The sequence below is a fragment of the Anser cygnoides genome, chromosome 4 (assembly GCF_040182565.1).
Source record: "Anser cygnoides isolate HZ-2024a breed goose chromosome 4, Taihu_goose_T2T_genome, whole genome shotgun sequence".
NCBI lineage: Eukaryota > Metazoa > Chordata > Aves > Anseriformes > Anatidae > Anser > Anser cygnoides.
The window spans coordinates 53,350,230-53,371,026 of NC_089876.1; the positions used below are offsets into that span (position 1 = coordinate 53,350,230).

The 20,797-nt window shown below is 37.8% G+C and overlaps 1 protein-coding gene across 3 annotated transcripts in view; it reads right to left on the reverse strand.

The window, feature by feature from the left end:
* SH3RF1 (SH3 domain containing ring finger 1) overlaps nucleotides 1-20,797 on the reverse strand; it is an 84,033-nt gene that overhangs the window by 34,340 nt on the left and 28,896 nt on the right. For all 3 annotated transcript variants that reach the window (XR_007168148.2, XM_048076229.2, XM_048076231.2), the window contains 2 exons: nucleotides 1,683-1,958; nucleotides 239-334 (listed from right to left, as the gene is read on the reverse strand). Coding sequence is in view for 2 of the 3 variants with exons in the window: in XM_048076229.2 (XP_047932186.1) it covers nucleotides 239-334; nucleotides 1,683-1,958 (372 nt within the window). In the remaining variant the exon portion in view is untranslated. The remainder of the gene's footprint in view (nucleotides 1-238; nucleotides 335-1,682; nucleotides 1,959-20,797) is intronic.

A 20,797-nucleotide genomic window follows, 5' to 3' on the forward strand; every position in this document is an offset into this window, starting at 1 on the left:
TCAAATAGCTAAGTAAAAATCACTTGTTCAGCTGCTGAGGTCATGAACTTTCCCAAACTAAGCACACAGATCTTATTCTAGATTATTCTAGATCTAAGATTATTTATATCTCAGGTTATTTTAGAATCATCAACGGTACCATTACTTTAAAAATACTATCAAGTAACTGCAGGAGTTTTCTTTTCGAAGATGAAATACACCATAGGCACAACCTTACTGATAGCCCAACTGTACTCACCTCAACATACGAGATCGGAAATATTCCTATCTTGTCAGCCAGCATTCCTTCTGCCCAGTTTTCATCCACTCGGCGTATTACAGTCAGAACATCATCCTGTGTGAACATGCAGTGATTATGTCTCCCAGCTCTAATTAAGCTTCTAATTAAATTTCCCTCCGTAATGCACGGGTAATCAGAGAAGGCAGTACGTGGACAAGTACCACAGAGAAGGCACTCTGTAACACAAAAATGCTGCTCTTGGGTTTGAAGTTAATTTTGTTGGAAGTCAGCTAACTGTCCACAGCCGACCTTAGCCATTTGACTTTGTCCTTCATAACAGACTTCCTGTCACATTCAGCCTGTTGTACTCTTATCAGCCCCACTTTTAAGTCCTGTCATTAATCAACAGAACCTCAACTTTTTTACGTCTCAGCTGACTCATTACCCAAACTTCCCTAGGTGTTGCTCTTCAACTTAAATACATAAGAACACTGATAAGTGGTATGACTTCTTTCAGATACAGATTGAACTTTCGATTTTAGATACGATTTTGAGAACATTACATTAAAAAAGTTTCATATGCATATTAAACATTGCTATACTGAGATGCACATTTACTTTACAGGTAAGTTAAAGCATGTGGAAACAGATGCCCACTCAAGCATGACTGTATATCAAAAAAAAAAAAAAACAGTCAACAATCTAACCAAAACATGCAAGCCAATGCCAATGAACTAGGTGTGGTAAAAAAACATTGCCTGTTGATATATGCACTTGTCCTAACTTCAGGAAAAGAGATAAAACTTGTCACTTTTAAAATTTTACCCATCCTTTCCATTTTTAATAAGTACAAAAATGTGATCAGCTCACATTTATCTTGTAGCATTTTTGTGCTATTTCATAAACTAAAGAATCACAAACCAAAAAAGGAACAGCTCCAATACTTATTAAAACTCAGTATCATTTTGTGCTTTGCAAGATAGAAAATTAATTACAACAATGTAAGAAGAAATGTCATGTTTTCCAAAAGGCAATTAACTATATTACAGAACAACAAAATTCAGTAGTACTTTGTATTTAGTATCTGGAGCCTAAAAATGTCACTTACTAAACACAAAGCTAAAAATTAGCATCAATGCTGACAATTTTAAATGAGCATTTCTTTAGAGGATGGAACACTTAATTCATAACATAGGTTATTTCTCAGAAATTAAGACTGCCATTCCTGTAATTATGAAAAACTGTATTCTCAAAAATAAAACCTCAGAGAAATTGTATGTAATTCATAAAGAAAAAGAAGGCAAACCTAATCTACAAATGAGAAATACATACAGAATTATCTGCCCTTTTCATATTTGTATAGATCCATTAAAAACACAGACGAGACTACTGAAGTCTTATTATTTCTTATCCAAGTGAATGAAATTATTAAAAGAAAATACTAATTTTATTCAGTTTTTACCTTTGCAAATGGTAAACAGTCTTTATCTGCTTCCTTGTCTTTTACTTCAAAGTCATAAAGTGCTTTGCACTGAGGCGGAGGTTGAGGTAAAGGTTTAATAATCTGAACAAAGTTGGTAGGAAAAAAGCCATGGATGCCATTGACTTCTCCATGATACCAATTTTCATCCACCTGTCGACGCAAAATGATGATGTCTCCTTTACTGAACTTAAGATCTCCAGGTTCTTTTCCCTCATAGCTGTACAACGCTTTGGCACACGGTAACTGAGGTACACCCTGAAGAAAAATAAAAAAAATGGCTAGAATTAGGTAAGCATTACTAAATTGAAGCTATATTGCCTTCTTTGGGGGACTATGCATGCAAACAGATGTATAAAATTTCTTAGTAAAATTATACATAATAAAATTATTACACTGTAGCAATTCTACTGTTTTTACCTAAACATATAGGAAGAGCTTCAGTTCTATACAGTCTTAATTATCATTTTCCTCTAAATTTCATTATTTCCAGTAATGCTGCAACATTGAGACACCAAAGAAGCAAAATAAAAAGCATTATATTTTAACCCTTACATACAAATTCACTAAGCTTATCAGTTCAATATTAAAAATAAACAAAACAACAAAAACATTACTGGGAAAAAAAATCAGACTACTGAAAAGTATTCTGACCACTCGAGAGAGCCAACAGAAGAATTCTGCAAGAAAATGCAGCATTAGAATAACAAATTTCCTGTACGACCTTTGGGGCATGTTTTCTGCCTGTCTTGCTTGCTTATTAATGATGAGCATGAGGACATAAGGGAGGTGTTTTCCAGCCTGAAAAACAAATCTCGCTTGATTAAAGGTGAGAGATTTCATCCTGGAACAACCCCTTTTATTTATTTATTCTTCAAACATGGCAAAAAGAATTACTGAATAAAACCAGTTGAAGGTTTGTATCCTTGGGTTTTCTTCCGATTTCTCTATAGTAACTTAAAACTGTTGGTCATTAGTGCTGCTCTTGAATGCATGTCAGAAGCATTACAAAATACTAGTGTCATCCTTCCTTAAAGAGTGAGCCTCTACAACTCCAGTATTAGGGCTTCTTCAAAACTCTTCTCTCTCCAAATTTAAGCATTTAGAGGGGAGCTCAACCCTTTAATGATGTAAACAGCAGTAACTTCCCTTACCAAGACAGTTTTTCCATACTAAAGACAGCATTTATATTCAACTACAGCACAGCATTTTACACCTTTAATGCAATCCCATACAGACAAGATAAACTGTAATGAATTTCAACGTTGGCAGTATTATTCACCATGGTCTACACCACGATACATCTCTCCTCTTAAGTTTCCTACCACAACAGATTGTAAATTGAAGTTGAACACACAATATCTCAAGAGGTACACAACGCAAGAAAATTCTCAGAAGGAATTACCACTTAAGAGTCTGTGTCATTAGTCAGAAGGCAGAATACTTCATAATTTATTTCGTATTTACCACTTAAAATTCTGTCTTTCAATATAATCCCATTTTTCTTGGTACCTTTAATTTTTGTGCATGACTTTATAATCATAATAATTTAATGAACAAGTAAATAATATCTTAAAGATTAGCCTATTTAATAGTTTTCTTTCTATACCAAAAAGTCAAAGGATAATCATATTCATATATATATGTACACACACAAAGGTACAGATGAGTATGATTTACATATGAACACAGGCCAACCACAGCTCATTCTAGAGCAGCCAGGATGGGCACTAAAACATATTATTATACACACAGTTGTTCACAAAATCTGGTGATCTTCAGACTGATGCAAACAGTATTTTTCTTCATAATCACACTTAAAATGGTATTGGTGCACATTATAAACAGCAATGGTACACTTAATGAACCCAGACAAAGAAAAAGACTAAGACATCAAACAAAGAATTTGTAGGCTCTGACTGACCAAAGGGGAAATTTGGGGCCACAAAAGAAGCATGCCTCTATATAACAGAGGAAGCACTGCTTGCTTATCCATTTCCTCCCCAATTAAAAACAAACAAACAAAAAACAACAAGAACCCTACTGCACTTCAGTGATTACGATCCAAAGAACTACTTGGTAGAAAGAGGGCTCCGAGCAGTTACAGCTATGACAAGATAATTTCCTTTCTCTCTTGTGCCAAGGTTATCACCAGAGCTGTCCAGGACGCTCACCCGGTGGTCCCCAGAGAAAGCCACCTGTGTCCCTGTACCAGGGAAGAACTGAAAGACTGGCTCTGTGTATGAAATATGGACAGAAAAAATCCCTTTTCGGAGACACAAGCAAAACCAAAACAAGAAGACAGGAGTGTGAGTGGAACACACCCTGTCAAAGATCTGCACTTGTTCTCAGCCAGCCAGTCAAAGGATCTCAGCCAGGCTACCAACAATTAAGGAGAAAGGGTTAAATGACTTGGGAGAGAAAGCAGGTGAATGCCTTTTCCTTCTGCAGCAGGCAAAGGATAAGGGGGGGAAGGCTGGGGTGGGTTACGGCCCACCACCGTGCCCTGTATGTGCATGGCCTACCCGGGCACCCCTCAGGGGCCTGGTGGTCGCAGCTCTCGGCCGCCACGCTCAGCGGCCTCCCCTCTGCCCCTCTGACTGCTCACCAGGAGGGCAGGCCACAAAGATAATGCTGAGCCAGAGTTTACAGTTCACTCCCCGTCTCTCACTTGGCTAAACATGAAAGGAAGGCTTTGGAAGAAAAACTTTGCAGTCTACCCTGAGGTTTACAGCCGCCATTTAGCCTGGGGCTCTTTGAGGAAGCAACCAAAGAACAGACAAAAAAAACATTTAGGAAATGAAAATTTAAAACCCAGAAGGACATCATGCAAAACAGGTTTCTTAAAATTATTTCCTCAGTTGTCCTTATGCAATAACAAATATTCAGATTCCTAATGCTACTGCTTAAATGCAAACTGTTAAATTCAGTTTTAGCTAAGGAATGGATATACATCCAAAGACTCCTTTACAGAAAATAACATGCAGTGACATCAAAACCAACAGCTTAACAAGAATATCAAAAAGAGCATATGCATCCATTTATATATGAGGCTGGGATTTCTTAGATTTCCCCGTATTTCTTCTCCCCATCCAGATATTTTGTCTTAGAAACCTACAGAACTCCTGTGCAGTTCTCTTTGGATTTATACTTTCTCTTTAGTCACCTTATTTCTAACTTTACTTTTACTTTTTAAGGAACAACTGTACATACGTTTCATGAGCTTAAGCCAAGAGAAACTTATGCCTGCACAGAAACACGAGATCTGATTTCCTTTTAAAAAGAAGTTTCTGTGGCAGAGGCCCAAGTGTAAATATGCTTACACTGGCATAAAACAGTGCTCATTGCGTAACTTATTTCACTTGGAGAACCAGGGCAAGCTGAAGGAGCAAAAAATACCACCTCCCCTCCTGCTGCCACCAAGGAAACGAATTCAGCAGGTAGCAGGGCAGCCGCCTCCTGGCCTCGTTCCAGCCTCCCACCGTGGTGCTGCCGCTGGGCTCCGCACTCCTCCAGGCACGTCGTCCCACCCCGCTCCGGCCGCCGCGCTGGGACGTGGCCTGGGTTCTCCTGTCAGCCGGCTGAATTCACCCATGTTATCTACACAGCTTTCAGCTATTTGAGATTCCCAGACACTGAGTGTCTTCAAGGGAGCAGGCAGGCTTTTTACTGAGTACTAGACAGACAAAAAAAGCTTTCTGAAACTGCCTAGATGCAAAACCATAGCCTATCAGCCTCCAAAAACGCTGGCCTGCTCAGACAGCTCAGCAGCAGCTTTTATGCCCAGCTTTCCGTAATAACCTCTGCCTTTCCTCAGAGAAAGTCTAAAACTGGGAGTTACTATCATTTTGATCCGTGTTATAAAAGGATCTTCAAAAATCATCAATTATTTGCAATTCTATTACAGGTCAAGACAGAAAAATGATTTTTCTTCTATTTTTACTTGCTTTTCCATGGAGTTCCTCAACCGAACTAAGTCACATTAATAACCAGCACAAGATGAGAAATCAATGATTCCTGAAATGCTTCAATTACACAGCAATTCTAAGTACAATAACTTCAGGGCTATCGAGGTGCCTTTATCAGTATAACATTTTTTGCCTTAAGAACCAGTATTGTAAGACACACTTGGTTGCCAGTACAAACTGCTTTTACATGAGAAAGGTGTTTGTTAATATGCTGCAGTAACTATACCAGCCAGCTTGTTGGCAAGGTTTGGCAAGGCAGGTTTGGGTTGGGCGAGTTCTCTGCATGTACTTTCTGCATTATGTGCAGGCATACCCAAGATTTCATCTTCCAACTCCTATTCAAAAAAAACCTTTTCAATGACAATATATTGTCCTTTTTAATCTTCTTGTTCATTCTCCTTCATCTTGTTGCTCTTCTGACTCAGATCTTTCACCTTTTTTTTTTTAATATGCATTTTTCTTCTTAACTTGTTTGGCCTTTGCCAAGCTGCTCAGTCCTATCTGCAGATCACCCCATGTCATACCTACAGTTTTTTCATGTCTCTTTCATCTAGCTGGCTCCAACACCTGTTTCTGAGTCTTAATTTAAAGCCACCTGATCTGTCTGGTTTGCAGGGCTAATTTCTTTGTTTCTGCCTCCTTTGTTCTTTCTGTAGCTGCGCTTAAATTTTCATGTATTGTAGGACAAAGCTGATGCAAACACTTTGCTGAAAACTTTCTTAAATTGCTTACATTGTTTCCTTCAGTAGGATTTCCTTCTAAGCAAAGGAAACATGCTCCCTTTTTAAAGTCATACATGTACTGCTGTCACCTGAACAAATCAGGTACTCAGTTTTACAGAGCACACCAACCTAGAGGTTTAATATTTTAAACTAAATCTCCCCATTTCTTTTTGTGTTCTAGAACATGAAGCATCTCCATAACCCAAGAAGAATGTTAAAAGCTGCTCCTTGCTTTTTTTTTTTTTTTGGCTAATCTAAAGAATGATGCAAACAAGGTTAGATGTGCTCCAAGAGGCTGAAGTGTAGTACTATTAACCTGCACCCAACACTAAATTAATAATGGAATCAATTTCACATACTTTCACCATCACAGCTTTCTTGGAAGATTGCAAAGGTCATGAGTACAAATGTAATGATTTCTATTTATAGAGCTTCTGAGGTACCTGCCATATGAATGATAAAAATGTGAGATTACTTCTATGAGGAGGCTCTATCAGGTTGCCAGCATGCTGTAGTAACCATAAAAACAAACCTTTGGCATCACATGATGTAAATTATTATTGCTCTCCTGAGTATACTGAGACACTATCTGACAGTTCACTTTTTTCTATGACAGCTCCTTAGATTAGGGAAGTAGGTGATGTTAATGTCAGTAAGTATATCCATTTCTACTAGCTTCTAATGACATAGCTGTACTAGATATCGTTGTTCTCAGCATACCTACAATATTACCACATGTTTGACTTAATACAGTAAAAAGATTTGTAGTTGTTTTAAAATGGCATGTTTAAGTACAGTTAGCTGTGACTTGGTGCAGTTTTTAATTTTAGTAAAAATTTGCTATTTTAAATAAATAACATTAAGAGAACATTAGCTGGCCAGGTTACCCCTGAAATCCACCCATTGTGCAATTTATCAGCGACCTACATAACAATTTTGAAGCAAGATTACTTTTTTTACCCCAGTACCCTTTTTTTTTTTTTCATAAAGTACAATTACGTCAACATATTTGTTATACTTTTCAAAAAGCTAAACAACTGCAATCAGGAAAAAAAACGATTCTTGGTAAATGAAGGAACTGAACAATATTTGTACAATTATTTAATTTAACAATCAAGTTAAAATCTATTTTGTAGACTTGCAAAGCTTCACTGCTACTAGCTAGCTATCAGAGAATACAGTAATTTTTTCCTGTACTAATGTGTATACCTGCTAATTAACAGCAATACTACCTCTAGACGTAATAGCATGTGACATACCAGAATACTATTAAAGTAAAAGGATTTCAACTTCCAAGTTTCAGCCAGCTAACAGCCTGGAGTTGCGAGTACTCCTAGAGCCCTTTGACTACCCAACTCTTTTAAGGCCTTTATCAGTTAACTTTGCTCTTGGCAAATTTCGGCAGAACTTCACAAGACTGGCTCAGGAAACCCCTGCATTTTGTAATAGGAGGGTTGATATCTCTCCTCACTTAATTTTTATATGTTGTTTTGAGGTAAATTACCAGTGGCCAGCTCAAAGTGACAGAGTTGGTTTATGAAAGTCATTTTTGCTTCATCTGCCTTAACTGCTTTTAGCATACATAGAAGAAAACATTTTGGCATTTTTTATTGTTTGATGTCAAGAAATAAATACAAGGTTGTTTAATGTAAGTATGAGAAACTGTCTCCCACAAAGGTGTTTTGAAATTAAAAGCTGGAATACAGGAGAATGAAAGGAATTTAAAAATGTTGCCTTAGGGCCGAAACAATCAGACTAATAACATGGAAGGTTAGAAAGGGACATTTACAAAGCTTCCCAAAGGCACTTAGCCTAGTTATTTTCTGTGCAATACCTGTGTTTTTGAAAACTTCTAAAATGAAGAAAATCAGCGTCTTCAGAATGCCACCTTCTCTCCTTCTCCTATCAGGAACACAATGTTCTCAGCTACTTACTTTTCCATGGTTTGCTAAATAAAGTTTTAAACACTTTCCACTAAACTAAGCTCTCAAAATAAACAAATAAAAAAAATAGGAAAAAAGGAGAAGGAAGAAAAGAATTATGCTCTGTATAATGGATGTCCCCAAACATTTTAACTATATGCACTCAACAGGTTAAAGATTGCTTTTTCTGGGGGGGGGGGGGGGGGGGGGGGTGGGGGGGAAGTACAAGGAAACCAGACTGTATACAAGTCAAACTCAGGAAAACTAAGGTAACTTTCAAGATCCAAGAAAGAATTTGGGTCTGCATTCTTACCGATTGTGAAGAGGAATGCCAAAGCATATCAGACAATTTCATTCCAAGTCTTTAAAATTTTTTGATTCATTGTTTACTACAAAACCATTTTGTTTTGAAAAAATAGATCCTTGCAAGAATCCAAACAAAACTTTAAAGGATACACTAAGTAGCACTAAGATGTTTATATAATTTGTTCTTCTCAAAAGCAAAGACTCGCTTTAAAGATCTGCTCTTACAGCTACTATACCAACCCTGTTGGTTAGTCTGAAAACGCTGCTAGTCCCATGGGTTTTCTCTTGGTATGTTATGACTGACTGCTGTTTGATGTCTCCATAAAACTGCTAATTTTTCTTGTCCCAATGCCATTTCAGAGTATAGCAGTGTGGATTTCCTAATCTGTTTAGGGACCTCAAATTGTTATGCAGTATAATTTTATTCCATTTCACTTAAACTCTTCCACCAACATATTTTTCAATGCATTCTGTTCTTATGTAATATCATCTACGGCTTCTAATACCAGAAAACTGCATCCCTCAAGAAGAATAAAGGAGGAGGACACTCGGCTGTCTTGGCAAGCCTGCATACAGAGGAGCAGTACAACTGGAAGACTGCATAGCAGGACTTACCAGTCCTACTGCAAACTGCCGCTGAACAGCTGTATATCCCTGAAGAGGTCTCAGCGTGGGGTAGGATTTTTAAAATGTATTTAGTGCTCCCCAGCCATATCCAATTTGTCAAAACTAAAACCGCTGGGGACTTCCCAAGTTACACTGGTATGTGTCAACGCTAAGTGCTTTGGAAAGTTTCGCTGTTTCTACTTTCTCAACATACACTTATAAAAGTGCAAGAAACTTTACCTCACAGGTATTAACTTTATGAAGAACAAGTTAGGAAAATGGTCCTTTTTAAAAAACTGTCAGGAACATCTACTCCGTGTAGATGCAATAGATTACAGATACAAAGTTGTGAAGTTTGACTTTCATTTTTCCTGCCAGCTTGAGAAAAGTCACTTATCTTTGCAATCATAAGGCACAGCTTTTTTTTTTTTATTTTTGAGGAAGAAAACTGAATCAGAAAGATGTATAGAAAAGAAGCAAATAAAAAAATATCACATAGGATAATGTTCATGTAGGTCAAGAGTCTGTCAAAGAACTGGGAAAAAGACTTGAAAGACTTATAAAGAGCACATCTTAAGTAGTTCTCCATGGTATCATTGGAGCTCAGAACCCAGAGCTATTCAGTTGTTCAAAATGCCAAATTCCTAGACAGCATTTCTGCTTTTAGCAAGAAGCCTCATTTTACCTAGTAGCTTAGTAAGTGCCTTTCATAACTATTTGCTCCCCACCCAAAATCTGGGAAGTCTGATAACTTTCCTGTGCCAATACAGATCCTTCAACATCATCTGCTTTTTTGTTTGCTTGTATGAAGAACTTTTGATTGTTTCCATAAGATCACCTAAGGTGCAAAAAACCCCTTTGAAAACTATCAAACTACAGACCACATCTGAGCATTACATTCTTTCCCACACAGCTATTGTGTAGTCTTCTCTTTTCACTCTTCATTTCACTTTCCACATAACCTGGAAATTCCACATCTGTGGCACTTTTCACTGCTCCGCAAATTCATACTTACCCTTATAATATAGGTATCTGGGATTTACTCTCCCTGTCAAAAGCCATATATGCAATTGTATAGACAGCCAAATAATTAATTCCCAAGGGAGATGCATGCCATTCTCAACTCCAAGTCCAGATTAAATAAAATATTCTCATGTAAACCCAAAGCAGTCTTCTTTCCCATCGGCTTAGTGGGAGCCAGCTAGAGATACCACAGGCTCTCGTGTGCGTACCCAGAAACAAAGCATCAGAAACGGCAGCTGTCGTTTGAAACCTGTCCTATTAACCAAAGAGCCATCTAAGAAATGCACCTGGTAAGTTTTTATCAGTCACCAGAAGAAAAAAAAAAACAACACTATTAATCCAACTAAACATTTTCAAAAACGCATTGCTGTAACCTATGCAACCAGTATGGCAGACGTATTTTACACAATGAGCAGTCCTACAGCGCATGTGGTCGCTGAAGAAGATACAGGGACATACAGTCAGCATCATCTCAGAGAAAGGAAACATCCTGCAGTGCCCCTTTTTTTGCCTTTTTTTTTTTTTAAATGGATTAACACAAAACCATACTGTATTAGAAGGAAATAAAAGGCAGTCTCCAAAACCCCACAGGGTATTGCTAACAGCTAGAAAAGATTCCACTATTAAACTGGTATTACTAGGCTGTGCTATGCTGGCATAATGGTAAGAAGCAAATAGAAAAACTTCTATGTCCACTACCTGTCTTAATGTGGCTAATCAGAATACATCTCCTCTTCCATTTTTGCATTAAACTGAAGCCACTGATCTGGGCAAACCATGGATTTTTTTTACTGAGTACACCTCAAATTCTCTCACAAATCCAAGCTTTATAAAAACCCTTTACAAAACACATTATTTGCTCACTTTTACAAAAAAAGTTTCTGTTTAATGCATAAGTCTGGGACATCTGGTTTACTAACACAGCACTGAAACACAGAAGGCCCTGTTCGTGCTGGTATTTTACCAAAGGTATCAAAAGCCCCATAGGGTTTATCAACAAGGTAGAAATTTCAGAGTAATGCTCTGTATTGTTCTGAAGGATTCTACCCTTTGAATACGAACTCAGGCTCTGCTCACTGAGATATGAAAATCATTCTGTTTACTTATTCCACCAAGAAAAGGAGAGGGAATTCCACACGTAAAGACAAACACCCTCACGCACAGAGAATAAATGAGAAATTAGATTGCCAAGAGCAAAGTCTTACTGAGCTTTGAAGATGAGGAGTTTGAACATGATACAGAAGGAGCAAAGCCAGCAAATGACTCTGAACAAGGGAGTGACTTGGTGAGATCATTCTTGATGAGATCAGTATGAAGAAATGTACCTTTAATCTCTCAATATTTTGCTGCCAAAAATTGGGCAATGGAACAAAACAGTTGCAAAAGAAGAAGTTGCTGCATCCTTTTGATGAAAACCTATCAAGGTTGACATGCATGTCTTCTCATCTGAGCATGTTTTGCTTTCCATTATGTTCAAGTGTTAATGCTGCCAAAACAGCACACGGTCTAAAATTAAAACGACTCTATCAATGATACTGAAAAAACAAAGTAACCACACGCAGCTCTCCTACCTGAATTAGAATTTTTAAAATCTGAGATAACATCTGACATTCCACTGCCTGATGAGAAAGTATTTTGGGGTCTATTTCCTGTCATCATCAGTATTTTGTAAATGTTCAGGTGTTTGTCCAATCTTCTGGATGAACATGATATCGCTGCCACACATCTTCGCTTGGTGTCACACGCAAGCTTTCTGCCAGGATCTGGAGAGAGTCCCGCTAGGCTTCATTTGGAAGCAATACCATGCCTCCTTGCCCTGAGACCCCCTCACTTCCTCGAGATTCTTTTGGAACCAATTTAATTTCCTTTAACGTCCTGACTTCAAACAGCCCCGTGCCGGCTGTGGAAAAACAAAGGTGTTAATTTTAGCTGCCACTGTAGCATACACAAATGTACGTATGCTGTGTATGTGCAGTAGATGACAAACTCCATTCACTATTTTTACATATCCTTTAAATTTTTCTTGCCTCAAAACTTCCTGAAATAAAATTTTTGCTTTCAAAACATTTTATGGTACTCTCCTTGAAGCAGCTGGTTGGCCTTTTCAAAAGACAACTAATCCTAGCCAAATTATACATTTTTTGCAAGATAAACGTTCCTTATTGTAACAAAAAGGCTGAGGGAGCCAGAAAAGTGCTACATTAACATTTATCTCTTGTGCAGTGACAAGCTGGGGTTTGTACCTCGTGGTTGCTTCAGCCAGACTATAAAGGTAGACCAAGAGCCCAGCTATAGCCAGCCTCTGCTCAGCGCAGTCCTGCTGGAAGGGACTTGCATCCAGCGCACATACTGAAACGGAGAGCGCCGTACCTCACGTTTCGCACTGCTCACATCAACAGCATTAGCAGGGAAGTGTTAGTGTGGAACACAAGTGACTTGCTAATACAGACAACCTCAAAATTTTCTCAACCTAAAGGTTTCAGTCCTCTGACTTTCATATGAGACACATGCCATGATCTCAATGTTTTCTTCAAAATAATTCAATTAGTTCTCACTTCAGCCAGGTTAATTCCACTAAAAGCTTATTCCATGAAAATTAATTCCATGATATCCAGAGAGATTTCTGCCATAACCTGTCTTCTAAGGACAGTAAAACTGCTCAGATAAAATGACTAATAACAAGAATGGACTAGATAAGAGAAAGCCCTTCCAGTGGGCTGAGACCATGCACTTCTTGAGCAATTTTAACTTCTGAAACTTTAAGGAGCCTGTAAGGTCCTACTGCATAAGCACCTCCTACCTTTGAGACTTCATGGTAAGCAAAATTAATAACCGCCTACGTTCACAAGCAGGGAATGCACAGAATAATTACATTCCACAAAGAAATGCCAAAGAGAAACTCACAAGAAGTACAACTCTCTCATTTAGATAAAAAGTATTTTAATTACGTGGTTCAATCGTAACGCATTGTAATGGGAAAGCACTGCTTTGGAGCCAAGAGTTAAGAATCAGATAGGATAATGAAAGGCTGATGACTCTTTAATTCTCTCTCTACTCACGCTACTAAACTGGCTGAGATATGCTTGGAAAATAGATGTCATTAGTGCGACATCTGAGGTCTCTGATTCAGACTCTGGCATGGCCTGACGCAAGATGACTCCCCGAGTAGGACGCTCCAATGGACTGAAACTCCACAAGCTGTTGGTGATTTCTTGTCCCCGCTTCATTGTCTTGCTAGGACAGCTTGCAACTTACGGCCCGCCGCTCTTAGGGCTGGCTTTTCTCCGATCTTGCATGCTATTCTACTTCATCTAGACAGAATCACTCAGATCAAACACTCTTCAAAAAACAAACAATAACAACAACAACACAACCTGCAAATATACAGTAGAAACCCTATGAATCACAACTGTATTAACACTTGGTAATTGTTTCACTTGGCACATTTGTGTGAATTGCTGTTGATGCTGATGCAAAAATACTGTCCCGGAGAAAAAGCCTTAAATATACATTCTTTATATGTTCTTGTAGACGTAAAAACATGCACGTGCTATGACAGTACTGATGTTAGGCCAATACACATGCAGTTGTCACCCGCATTCAACTTCTATGCAAGGAAAACACTTCAACCCCTGAACTAGCTCCAAGTAAAACAACTTGTAAGCAACAAAACTCCCACATTTCTTCTAACTGCCCTCCCTATCAAGTTTTGTTGACATTCAAATTCTTCTCTTGATCACTGAACTCTGTTCTCTCTTTCTAGGTCGGCTGAGGTTTAGCATTTGATCTGGCCTGACACAGTTTTGGAAAGTACAGTACAAAAATCCTGAAGGAGGCTATCCAAAATTTGCTGCCTTCAACAGAGCTAGCTTGTAAGTCTGTCCCCACAGACTGCCTGAAAGCCCCCATTTAAGATTGTTCCTACAGAGCTCATTAAACAACTTCCTCCAGAAAGGTAACAAGTCAAATAGAAAACGGTGACAGATGAACCACTTATGCCTTCCATTAGGAGGTTTCCACCGGCTTACCATGCTACAAAAGTTCACATCGTTCTTAATGTGCCTCTGTAATTCTCGGTAGCTCTAGCCCGTTCTTTATCATCACTCTTCTGGTTACGTAAAGCTGTAATCTGTAGTAATCATTATTCTCCCTTTCCCCCACTTGCTATATGAGACTAATTTTGCTCAATTTTTAAGTTATTTTTTTCAGCTGGGGAGAAATAGCCCATTTGAATCACCAAATACAGGCATCGGGGGTTGCTTATACTGCATGTACCTTACAATCTTTCCAAGCAACCATTATTTGTCTTGAACTTCATTGTCACAGCCAAAAACGGCTGAGGTCCCAAACTAGGAATTTTGTATTTCAGTCATATTTTATATATTTCACTACATTCTCTAACGGAAAATAATTAACTATATTTTTAGAAACTAAAATTATATTAATACAAGCTGCAAAAGGTCTTCAAAATAAGGCTGTTATCCTGAAGAATTTCAGTTTGATGGAATTCCTCCTTTGTATTACATTAAGTGCTTAAGGAGAAAGTTATTCTTTTCATTTTTTAAAACCTTTTTTTATTATTTTTATTTCATTTAAATATTTGACAGCTAATTACATGTAATCTTTACTCTCTTCTTTCTCCAAATACTATTTAAGGTCTTCTCACATTTACCAGTAGATTAACTTTCCTTAAATACAAAGTTACACTGATCATAATTCATAGTATGTATTAGTTATGAATCCTGGAATACACAGAAGCCAGGCTGTAATACAGAGGGTCCGATCCCAAATGCATTAACAAACCTTAAAATCCAGCAAGCTCTTGCTTACAGCTATCTGCACGTAACTCCCATATTCTCTATATTGGTAACAAAACCTGAGAAGGTGCTTAGAAATTGAGGATTTAACAAATCAGCACAGTTATATTAACATTATTGTTATTGTCGCTGGTATAAGATCTCCTCTAAAAGATCTCTAAATAGAAGGATCAAGTCACACAAGCACAAGCTCAGCAGCATTTACACAGAAGTGGCATGTGGATAATTACACTTGCGACTGAATTATAGAAGCACATGAAAATTGGCATGTTGTTCCAGTTTCTGTGATTTTCAGTCTTCTGATTTTAAGTATTTATTTCAAAACTGCAGGCTTTACAGTTATTTAAATATATACTCTGATGTATTCAGAAATAAATTCTTCTAGCTCAAAAAAGAAAAAAGCCAGAAAGGAGTCTGCAGTTTCAAAAATCTGAAAGTAGTTACCTCCAAACTTGATTCTCTCCTTTTCTTTAAACATGAGAGTTTGGAGGGCCCCCCAGCCCCATTCGGGATGCTTTGAATTGCTGGTAACAGAGACTAAATAGTCTTTAATATTACTGAAGAGACTGGGAGCACAGGAAAAAAACAAGCAAACCACACAGCAGCAAGTACATTCAAAGCATGCTTTCTCTCGTCTGCAGGAAACTCCAGTCTTCCCTATTAATAGACCTCACTGAGTTTTCTCTGGATGGATCCCTTAACACTCTGTGTAATTAAGTAAGCAAAGACCAAAGGAATAACTTTCCTTGATAATGGTCATAAACACAGGAATCCTTATTTTCTAAATTTGTAAGACTTTCCACATGAAACTACTTCCTTCAGTTCCCTGGATTCAATTCTAAAACTTTACACACTGAAGAGGGGAAAAAAAAAAAAAAAGCAAGCTGTGGATTTTCTATTTCAACACAACTTAAGACACAAAAGCAAGGCTACTACAGCTTTTTTTTTTCCCCTGAAAGCATCAAATTATAATGAAAAACCCTTCAGTTTACCCATTTTTTTAATAGTATGTTAATTTCTGTCAAACTCTTGACAGTATTAAAAAAACTTAAGATTATAGAAGGTCTGTGTAGGATAGAACTAAAATCATTTCTAAAGCATGTCTCCATTTTATATTTACAGGGCTTGGGGAACCCCAAAAAAAGTCTCCTGGGACATATCAGGGCACTTTCCTTGTAACATGTCTCCATTTTGTCTGGGAAGTAGCATGATTATCCTGCAGTACAAATAAAATCCTAGCCTTCAGGAATATTGTATATAAAACTATCCTCCTTCTAGGTATTCTGCTCTTTTGCATACACACTGTTCTGCAGTCTTCATTTATTATCCATGCATCAGACAAAACACATTGTAAATTTATTACATTGCCTAAAGGAAATCAAACCTATTGTCCTGTTATTCAAGTCTTCAAATCTAACTTCCTTGCAGTTTTAATGTCTATGTTAGTAGCTCTTGTTTTGTTTAAACTTCAGATGAACAGTAAATAATTAGTTTGACATAAAAACAACCAAACTGGGCAAGATGGAGTCTCCAGTGCTCCTTGCATCACTATTTTTATATTTCCCAGACGTTCAATTGGGAGAGCTAAATACATTCTCTTATTTGATTTTGCAGAGTTATACTGCTTGCTGAACAGTTTAGCAACATAAGGTTTGACAGCTGGCTTTTCCAACTATTTAAATGTTATGATAGTTTATCAGGTCAGACATGCAGCACCGCCTCTCCTCTCCCCTGCTTGAAAAACAAGAACAAGCCCTAAAAAAAAAAAGAAATCTCTAGGAGTTCACTTAAATAGTTTTGTGAGCACAAACACAGCTTCGGCTTAAATGGCCTCCGCAAACAGACCACTAGCTAGTTACGAGTAAAAGCCTTTCCAGATGTGTACAATGCAGTACAGTTTGCTTTCCTCAATTCTCTTTGCAGCTGATGCAAGCTCGGGTGAAATTCTATTTAATTTCAAGAAGTCATTAAAAATATTCCTTAGCAATTCAATCTACATCTGTAACATGGTCCCTAAAATTAGTTATATGTAACTCTTCTGCTTAAATTCAACATGTCTTTGATCCCTGTACAGAGGAGCTTAACATATAAACATATCCAAAGCAACCACATTTTGCAAATCAGCACTGTCATCATTACAAATCAGCATTTATTTTGAAAGCATGTTACTGATTTTCTTCTAAAATATTGAAGACAACAATAATAAATGCCACGCACGATTTGGAAACTTGTTCCAAACAGTAAGTGTTATTATTAGCATTTGCTGTAAGCACAAGCTAGAATATAAACCTTAGCAATGCGCACGGGAATCCCATGAGCTGATCACCACTTTATGAAAAATTCCAACTTGTTTGAGATGCTCCACGCTCGCTGTTGAGCCAAAGGCAATTTTGAGCTTGGTTACATTTGAAAAGGAATCCCTGCAGGCTTGGCCGGCTCCACTCCCCTGTCTACCAGGCGGCATTAAAACAAGCAGGCACGCAGGAAGAGGGAAAGCCGCGTTCGTGCCATCCTCCCCATGGCTCTCTGTGGCTGCCGGCTCTTCAGCGAGGACGTGCACGGCTGGGCGCCAGCTACAGGCCTCTCTTCTCCAGCTTGCTGGCAGGGGACACAAGAGGGACACCGGCAAACCCCAGATAGTGTGGCAACAGCTAACAGGGAGGACACGAGAAGGCATCACAGGTCTCCGTAGTGCTGGAACGGCCCTAAACAAGCAGCCGTCTTAACCAGAGGGGACTTAGAGTTTAAATGCCTGCCCAGAAAGTTGCACGTGCACCAAATCAGGTAGATGTTCTCTCTCCCAGACACATCAGTGGAAAGGAATAAAAAGAGCACTTGCTTTTGCTTGGGTTCAGCAGTTTGACTGCTGCAGCTTATTGCTAGCTAACATTCAACATATTGAACAAGAACCAAAAATCAGGAAGTGAATGGTAAATTTCTAGGCAATGTTTTGGCACAGTACCACACTAACAGCTACAGCATAACCTCAGCTTCAATGAAGCACAAACTGAGGGAAGGGGTCAGAGAAGCTCACTTGTTAATTAGCTGGGTCTCAATAATGATCATGGCTACCCATATCTTGCCACATAAAACCTCACCTTAACAGTTTCTGGTACAAAATACATTATATTGACTTTAGCTTGATATGTTTTCTAAAGCAACATCTGAAGACTTGAAATTTATCGGTCATTCAGCTGAAATAATTTACTGCTGCTTCTGAATTATTACTTTCCATTACATCAACGTAGCTACAGAGTCAGTGAAGCAGTTTACATCTTAAAAATACCAGACAGACTGTAATGGCCTTATCTAAAGCATCATGTTTCATCATGCCAATAAACTTCAAAAACAAGTACAGAAAAAAATAGTTAAAATCATATATAGATACATCAGATTCGTTTAAAGTCTCCTAAGAGTTGACTATTTTCTCCCACTCAAAATGCAGTTTTAAATAAAGGTCTCCCATCAAAAGGAGGAAGACAAAAGGATCCTAATCTAGTTTCTTCAAAGAGGGCATCATCCATCAGGTCATCCATAACAACAGTTCTGGATTTTCCAAGAAGTGCAGTGACATTTTGGAACACAGGATGTAGTAAGGTACTAAACTACTTTATGGGAATATAGATAATTACCCCAGCACATCTCCCCTAAAAAGATAATTTTAACAATGCTTCTTTATACTTCATATTGTAATTCTTGGATTTCTTTTTTTCCTGCTTAGACATGATTTTTACATCCAAGTTAGCCTAGTCTATAAGGACTCAAGATTCAATTAGGGAGTCTCATTTTATAGTATACACAATTGAAATTACACTAATACATATAATGCTAATATACCTTCTCAACTTCAATCTTCTGAGATTACACAAACAAAATAGTCAAAAGAAAAATGAGCTGTAACATCTTTGAATATATTTGGACTGTATAAAACAAAACATAGATCTACCTCTCTCCAGTTAGTTTATCAACTTTTTTTTTTGTATTTACATGCACAGAGGATATAATGTAAAATTATTTGCTTGTAAATCAGAAGGTAGCAGTTGAGAAATTAAATTTTATCTTTTAACACTAAGAATTGAAGAAATCTGCCTAACTGCATTTTTTTCAGGAGTTTTAAAACCATACAAACTATTTCAAGCAACAAGATGCTGCTTCTGCGGCTGTTGGGTGTTTAGTAGATGAAAAATTGTATTCATCCATAACCGCATTTAAGTAGCTGGACTACCATTAAGAATGCAAGTACAAGTCAAACTCACTCTCCTTCCTGTCTTTGCTATAATTGATTATCCCTAGCATAGTTAATTAATTTACACATTAAGTAAAGGGTTTTCTACTTCTCCTGTCTTCATTTTCATCCTCTACTCTTCTCAAAATTAACAGCTCTTTCCAATATCTTCTAGCGAGAACAGCTTTTCTCTATACCCCATCCCAATGCAGCTTCCAAAAAATGCAATATAATAAAAAAGGCACTATTAAATTTCTAAAGCTGTTAGCTTAACCCTCTACATTTTAAGGGTGTGGATCAAGGTTTTTTTCTGTAGCACCTGCCAAACAAATTCTTAAAGCAATTAGTATATCCAGCAAGTAGTTTATTCCAGCAAAGATGACAAGACAATTCTGCATCATTAACTCTCCAAACATTAGCTGAGCCCTACCATGTTGCAATTACTGCTACCCAGGATTATTTATTTAAATGTCTTGAAACCTCACTTGTTTCCATCAGATCAAACTAAGTGGAGCACGGAAAGATTTGAGCCAAGCGGTTCCTCTGAGACTGGCACAGGAGGTCTCTGAAAAGGCTTCAATGGCACAAGTATACCTTACCCAAACCTGTACCTCCCAAATTAGCTGAGCAACAAATCCACTCCTCAGGGAGTATGGCAATTGCTCTGATAATGTGACAGACATTCAACTGATCCCTTTCAGAAGCATCAAATGTTCAATTTTGTTTTGTTTTGTCCAACGATGAAGAGCCATGGAAATCTGCACTATGAACAGAGAAAGGTCTATGGCAATCAACATCTTCATTTATTCGATTAAAATACCCATAAAATAAGGAACTTAATCCAGCACTTGAGTAAAGAAATGAAGGATGGGTAAAGGAATATGGAAAGTGAGAGGATTAGCAAAAAAACGGCATTGCCCTGTGTAAACTAGGATATCCTTCCTGAAACTTAGTGCACCATTTTTGTATTTATGAAGAATGCTATCATTACGACAAAAATAAGGACTTGAATCTAAACACAACTTTTCTCATTAGTTTAAGGAAGTGCTGGTATTTTGCTTTGGTTACAGACTAAAATACAAATCACGCAAAGACTTAATTTTCATGAATCAGACTGATAAGATCCCGGATCTCTGTCAGCCCCACCACAGGATCAACAAGTATCAGCTCATGGAGGATCTCAGTAGCTCTCATTTTCCCACCTGTTTTTAAGCAAAGGGATTTTAAAAAAATACAGAAAAAAATCCATACAATGTCATGCTTAACTTCAGTCAGCCAAACAACAATCAAAAAGTAATAACCCCAAATCTCTCTCTCTGGAGAGAGGTAAAAGCTAGCAGTACAGAGACTGTACTTCCCTGTTGGTGTCACACTGGGATCTGAAGACGAACGGCATTTCAGCTGAACAACACAGCAACCGCTCCAACAATACAGAAGCAGCAGTCTCATTAATTCCCTACTGGAACCAACTTACATTTAGGGACAAGGTAGCTCCTCCACTGCCTCTC